Source organism: Homalodisca vitripennis, chromosome 5 (assembly GCF_021130785.1).
Source record: "Homalodisca vitripennis isolate AUS2020 chromosome 5, UT_GWSS_2.1, whole genome shotgun sequence".
NCBI classification, from domain to species: Eukaryota; Metazoa; Arthropoda; class Insecta; order Hemiptera; family Cicadellidae; genus Homalodisca; species Homalodisca vitripennis.
In genome coordinates, this window is record NC_060211.1 from 82,308,136 (window position 1) to 82,315,713 (window position 7,578).

General features: G+C 31.5%; 1 protein-coding gene across 1 annotated transcript in view; it reads left to right on the forward strand.

The window, feature by feature from the left end:
- LOC124362443 (protein smoothened) overlaps positions 1-3,543 on the forward strand; it is a 53,084-nt gene extending 49,541 nt beyond the window's left edge. Inside the window, exon 14 of the mRNA XM_046816952.1 lies at positions 1,191-3,543. Within this exon, the coding sequence (XP_046672908.1) occupies positions 1,191-1,874 (684 nt within the window). The 3' untranslated portion in view covers positions 1,875-3,543. The remainder of the gene's footprint in view (positions 1-1,190) is intronic.
- The last annotated feature ends 4,035 nt before the right edge of the window (positions 3,544-7,578 follow it).

Sequence of the window (7,578 nt, forward strand, 5' to 3'; positions counted from 1 at the left end):
ATTTCTGAGTCCTATAAGCCTATAATATATATGATTGTATTAACAACTAAATTTCCTACAATTTGGCTATTGAACTTTTGAAACATCTTATGTTATTATTATAATGTAATGTACTTTTGTATGCAGTAATATTTTTTTACATGTCAAATAATAAATACAATATATGCTGTAAAAAATATATTTTTTACTTCAAATTATGTAGTTCTATTCTCTGATTCGTACAAAGAAAAATCATATATTACACTTTATACACATACTACATATAAGATTTTGTATTTTGTTTGAAATTTACAAAGAGGTCCTGTAAAACCTACAAAAATCAGTGCACACTTTAACATTTTCCTAGATTAAACTTGTTCAAAATGTCAATACATTACAAAAGAAGTTAAGACAAAGAATGTATCCAATATTGAAATAGTAACAATCATGATATAGAAATAAAATATTCAGTAGTACTTGTGTATACACATTGCTAAATGAAAATTTATGAAGTTCTCTAAATGCCTTTTGCAAAAATACAAAGCCAGAAAACTAACTTTAGTCATCCTAGTTGACATAACTGTAAAGAAAAGAAAACTTTTGTCAAAATATTCAGGAATTTAAATGCATGCTTGCTGGTTATAACATGGTAAGACTACCTGTAACATTGACCAGAATAACCCACATCTTCAGCTCCATTTACTTTGTAGTGTGTAAAATAAATTTCTCTAAAATAAATACATCTGAGTTGATAAGACAGAAATATGCAGTTTTATATAATAATGAACAAAAGATGGCACTCTGAATTCTCTGGACTCTAGCAGGAAGATTGTGCTTTATTTAGTCATGATAGTCAAGATTTCAAGATCCTGTGAATTAATAAAACTTACTTGCATATTGCAATTTGTTTTATAAAATTACTATAGCATATTTGGAATGAGTCTCAAATTAATGTGTATGAATGGCGTCAAAAGAAAATAATCTTAGTTAGGGTAGCCGCAGGAAAGAAAATTCGGGTATCGCCTCAGCTCAGCTTTCTTATGATGCTGCTATATACGAGACATAAATTGTAAATGAAGACAGTTTGATTTGTGAAATTTCAGCCAATAAATGTTGTCTTATTGTATGTTTAATTTTACAGAAAACATATTTACCTAATTAGTGAAAACATTTCATAAAATTTGTTCTTATAGACTTTTTTTTATTTTCAGATTTTATCAGCATTGACTATTGGAGGAGTCAATATTCCACCTGTTTCATCTCTGGTACATAACCAGAATAGAAGACAAGCAACAGCAGGACTTGATGACAGCCTGAATCTGCTAGCAGAGAAGTTGTTTGGAAACCTGGCCGGACCGTTGGGTTTATCCCAGGAGAGTGAAGGTAGTAGTGATGAGGAAGTGACTCAAGTCAGGGAGACCCTCATTACCGGCAGAGTCCACACAAACACCAACAGCGGCTACAGTGAGGAAGAGAGGGCACCAGCTGAAGACGAGGAGGAAGAGGAAGACAACAGTGATGATGTCACCCAACCATTAACTGTGAGCTATAAAAACAAACGTGACTCCGAAGTTCAGATCAGTAAAGTGAGTTCAAGAAGCAATAGAAGAAGTGTTAATGGAAGTGACAATGACAACGATAAAAGAAGTAGGAAACGTGAGAGTGAAGGTAGGAACAGCAAGTTGAGTAATAAAAGTGACCAAAGTCGAACAAGCAAAAGGACTTTTGACGGTGATGTCGAGAAGAAAAACAGCCGAAAGGAGACGAGAAGAGAGAAGAGAGTGTATCCCAGTTGCAGTGACTTGGAGAACTGTACAGACGACGCTAAGTGGATACAGAGTGAAGGAGAAGGGAAGGGCAGTTGCAAGAAGATAAATGTGGGGGGTAGCGACTGATTGCTCCCTTAGTCCTGAACAGCTCCATTACACTTATCAGTCAGCGTCGGCTGTGTCGGTGGGCGGACATCCTCAACACGGCAGGGAGATCGGCACTCAGACCAATGTCTCTTTCAACAACAAGGAAAGATCCTCCAGTGCCAACAGCAAGGTTAAGCGGAAGAAAAGTAATGCTTCTCGGCAGAAACCTTCATCTCCTGACTCCTTGAATTAGACTTGGTTAGTCTTATAAAACTATAATATATGGTCCATCATGTATTCGTGTGAATCATCATTACACTATATTAGTGGTTTTGTAAATAACATTCCTTTTTTTACATCATGACGTCGTTTGTGCTAGAAATAAGTAGTTTTCTAGTTATAGTGTACTGTGCCTTATTTTGAATAGTTTTGATATTTTTATATGATAGGTATTAAATGCTTTCACCACAAGACTGATATGGTAGCTGAAGTCATGAATACACTTTTGACTTTACAAGAACAAATTATTCATGTTCCAAAAATATGCATTTAATTGTAAAGTTGGATGTGTAATAAAGAGAAATTATACAAAGTTACAGGTCCAAAGTAGGAATCAAGAAATTATGTTATTACTCATTATCAGGGCTACCTCTTCGTTCTACATTACAGTAGTTAATGTAATTTTATATTTGATAAGTTTTAGCCTATTACCTGCAAATTTGGTTACAATTAATCAGCAATTAATACCATATGTAAATATTCACTAGATGAATGGTTTGCTGTCACATTATATATAGATAAACTAATTGTTATTTTTTCTTTTTTTGTTATAAAATATACTTTTCTAAAACAAAATGTTAAATTCTAAAAATAGTATAGGAAATTTTAAGATTAGGTCTGTGATATAATTAATTATTTGATATTTAACTATAAATTTAGGCAATTAATCTTATGGAACTTTTCTAGATTTGGTTTATTTTTATTCTGTAAGTGTTGATTTATACCACAAAATATTAAATTAAAATTATTATTCTCAGTTGTTAAACTTTATAATCTATGTTTTCAATTTAAAGTTTTGTTATAGCTCAAGAATATTGAAGTCAGTTTCAGTTTAAAATATTTTTATGTAGGTTTTTTTTAAGTTGGTGTATATAAACATATTCAGCCACTTCTTGTTATTTGACCTACAACTAATTGGTTATTGCACAATAAATTATCTAAATTCATTTGATTATATTTAAATAGCTGTAAAGCCTAGGTATTTAATCATAGCACTGATCTATATTCTGATTATACTCTAAAAGATTATATAAAGGGACAAGTTAAAAAAAATTTTATTTATATTTTAATTCCGACATTGTTGTCTTGATTATGAATTTAATTATATTCTATAAAAGCAATATGGGTCTATTTATCAGATTCAAACCAGTTTTGGATTTTGTCTTGATTTCATATCATTGTGTATTAATTGAATCCAATTGTCAAATTTTAAATGTAGTCATATATGGTCTCATTAGTGTATTTCTTGTGTATATTTTAATCTTATATGTTGTAAATTGGTGAGTTTGTTTTAATTCCACCAATTAGTCCAGTTCTGCATCAGTCTGCCGATTATCATCCATGGTGATTTGTATTTTTTGCTTTTGTGATCTTTTGTTCCTTATCAAAAACCTGTTTGAACGAATCACAATACAAAATTATTCATTAATCACTGTTTGATATTTGCATATTTTTCCATGGTGATTCATTTAGCAATGATTTGTATCTTCACTTATCAGACTGTGTTTTAATGACATGATTACAATATTCTGTTTGTTCTGTGTCACACTTTAGATTTCTTGATTAACTTTCATATAAACTTTCTATTTTAGTATGTAGACATAATGTGTTTCTGTCTGTTTCAATGATTCTTCTTTTCTGACTTTATATGTTCAAAGAAGGATGAAATTTTAACTGAACATTTTTTCTGCTCTCTATTGAACTCTATTCAGCTCATTATGAAACTGTGTTAAGACAGTGAACAGGAATAGGAAAAATAGACTATAAAACACACATCAGGTAATTGTAGTATGTTAACTCTCTATCTCTCTATGGGCATAACAAGTAGCGCAGCAAACATGGAAAAAATAAAATAAACTACTATTGTAACATAAAAGAAATAAACAACCATTACCGTTATATACTTTCCAGGTGTTGGCCTTGCATGCTGGAAGATTGCAGCAGAAAATAAGATTCTAACCCTCCTGTCTAGCAGCGATTTTAAAAACTACTATCCCCTTTAATGATTTTTGTTCACTTTTGTCGAAAGACAGCTTAGATAGATTTCATAACAGTCTTTAAAATTTTTGTAAAAGTTAGACTACATTGTCTCTTCTATCTGCACTGCTAGCACAGTTACCCACTGTTTTACACGCAATTAAGTAGACGTTGCACGTTTATTTATGACCACTGCTGGTTTGAGTGAATAATATTTCCGGTGCCATTGTTGAGTTTGCCTTGTTGTCACGATCAAGAAAATAGGAATTATCAGGATTATCTTATTAGGATTATGCATAAATAAGATATTTTCTGAATATTTGCAATTGCCCAGTGTGATTCAAGAAATTAATATAATACATTTCAATATCTGTAATCTGATCTCTTCCTCAGGTGTATGAATAATCTAACACATAGCTACAATCTTGGTCAAAATAAACAAATCATACCAGAGTGTTGTGAAACGCAAGTCGCAAAAATATTGTGTTTCAACTCTGTGCACACCATCTTTAAAACATGCACAAAATAACAAAACGCTAATTATTAAAACTAAATTAAATAATACAGGTTACAGTAGGTCTCCACTGATCAACCAACAACTGAAAACTTACCATAGACCAATAATAAATGGAAATTGTCATCAAAGAAACAAGATTGTGGCAAAAAAGGAAACAGGAGTGTATTATTTTATCATTAGTTTATTGTAGAGGTTCCCATTGTATTATTTTGGCTTCATCCTAATTCATATGATGATATTTGGACTAACAATGATGTGCAATTTTAAAATTTTCTGTTACCCCTTTCTCATGGTTTTTGTTCTGTTATCCTAACGTTTAATAGTCTTTACGTCTTGCCTATGTATTCCCATCACAATATAAACACAGTTTATTTAAATCTTGTGTGCCATTGTTTAGTTTAGTTTTTATGAGATGTCTATGAGTGTTGTGTGCTTTTAACGTGATTCTAATGTTGTACTCTTCTATTTTTTCTGATACTGCCAGTACATAAGGGATTGGTATAAATAATATGATTTATACTAACTGAGGAGTGACCCTTCTGTTTTGTTTGTTCTTGGTTTATTACTGATTGAGGATATCCATTGTGTAAAAGGTCCGATTCAACTTTCTTAAATCCCTATTTCATTCTGAGATTTTAGAACCTGAGATTCTCAAAATTCTCATTTTTATTTCTCAAAGTCAAAGTCAAAATCTCTTTATTTACAATTTTCGTAGAGAAATGTATTGGCGTCAAAATACACAGTGTTAAAGTTAATATAAGTTAGAGTTGAGCAGTCTTGATGTCTAAGATGCTCATGTTTCATGTAGATATTCTTCCAGCGTGTAATACGGCCTGGTCACCAACCATCTGTTCAATGCCATCTTCAGGTTCTTCCCATTCTGAGTCTTTATCTCGGTTGGCAGCAGGTTGTAAAGCTTGCGTCCCATGTATGACGGCTTCCTCCCATACAGTGAAAGATGGTGTGCAGGCAGGATGAAGTTGTCAGCATGTCGAGTGTTGTACTGGTGTACATCTGTTCCCCGAGGAAGTTCATTCATGTCGGCAAAAATAATCACTTCCTGGATGTAGAGGGCCACAACTGTCAAGATGCGAAGATCCTTGAGACCTTCACGACAGATTTCCTTCGGTCCTAGGCCTCTAAGAGTTCTTATTACTTTCTTCTGGATCAGGAGAAGTCTCTGTAGGTTAGTGATTGTAGTGCCTCCCCATATAGCAATGCTGTACCTCAGATGAAACTCAAAAAGGGCATAATAAGTTGTTTTTGCAGTGTTTAAATCACTGATGTGGTGAATTAGCAAAAGCAAATTACATTTCTCAACATGTGTGGTGGCATTTAGAAGTTCTCAGTTGATGAAAAGTAAAAAGTTCCTTATAATTTGAAAAGTAACATAATGTTATGTTCTGTAAGTTTCTGATTATAATAATTTTATTAGAAAGCTATATATTAGTTGCATAAGAGGAAAATTTGGAGGTAAGAGTACTGCAGGAAATATTTATACTTATGTGTTTTGTAACCTAGTCTGGACCTAGATGACTATTTATGTAAGAAATATGAGTGAGAAATTCTAAGAATAGTCTTAATAAAAAACAAAGACCTTGAATTTTCACAAATTATAGTAGTTAGACATGGCCTACGCTACTCTTTCAACAAAAATCAAAGATATGCTCTGCACTTTATCTACTTAAAACACATTTTAGAAGCAAATAATATCTCAAAATGATTTTCAGAACAAAATTTAGCTAAATTTTCAAGGAACAGCAGTGTCCAGAAATAATATTCATTTTAAGCTCCTGTTATGTGTTCCTTGCTGGTTATTGATTTATTTTAGGAATGTTTATACTTGTTCGTAATATTATTTTTTAAATTTTATTTACATTGATTGTAATATTTTCATACCAGTACTGGTTATAGGTGCATTTTAAATATTTTAAGTGTTTCATAAGTTAATTGTACATAACTTTTTATATTTATCAGCAGTGTATGCTAATTTGTAAACCTATATCACTGGATGCCTTATTTTAATGTTGTAATGAAAATTATTTATGTCAACATATGACCCTGTAAACTTATGTTTCTGCCATGTAATATGACAAATTGTATAATAGAAAATAAATAGTATCAGTAATCTGAAATATTCTATATTTATTTGCTCCTCAGCTTTACATAAATACTTTAGCTTAGAATCTTAAAACATTTTTAAGAGTTTTAAATTCTCAAAAACTTATTGCTGAATGAGTATTTTATGTTGGGGTGGATTGTAGCCAGTGGGATTTGGGTGTTTACTGGAGGTTTTAGAATGGCTTTCTAAGTACCCGAGAAACATCAAGTTCATGTAACCCATTTGTGATAAGAGCAAATGTTATGGTACCGGTATATAAAAACTTTGACTATCTAGATGATTCTGTTATGAATATTCTAAAATCTTGAGTACTGATTTGTTATTATAACCTGGTATTATATGATGTAAACCATCTTTAGTGTTTTTCTTTAGTAGCTTTACAACTTGCTACCAACCGAGATAAAGACTTAGAAGGAAAAGACCCTGAAGATGGCATTGAACAAATGGCTGGTGACCAGGCTGTTCTACATGCTAGAAGAATATCTAAAGAGGTCACATGACCATCTTAGACATCAAGACTGCTCAGTTTAACTTGTATTTTGTAAATTTGTAACCTTAACATTGTATCTTTAATGGCAATACATTTATCTATAAAAATTGTAAATAATTATTTTGACTTTGAAACCAGTGCCTATTTTACTGTTTGCATTCATGAGTATAGACCATATGGAATTGCAACCATACAACAAATTACAATTCTTCTCTTTTCTGTATAGACAAAATAATTATAAATTTACATTACTGAATCAAAACATACATTTTTGTATTCATTATTAGATTTGTTGCAATTTTATTATTTTGAGTTTTAAATGGATGTAGTATTTTAATTGCATGTAAATAATAATTTA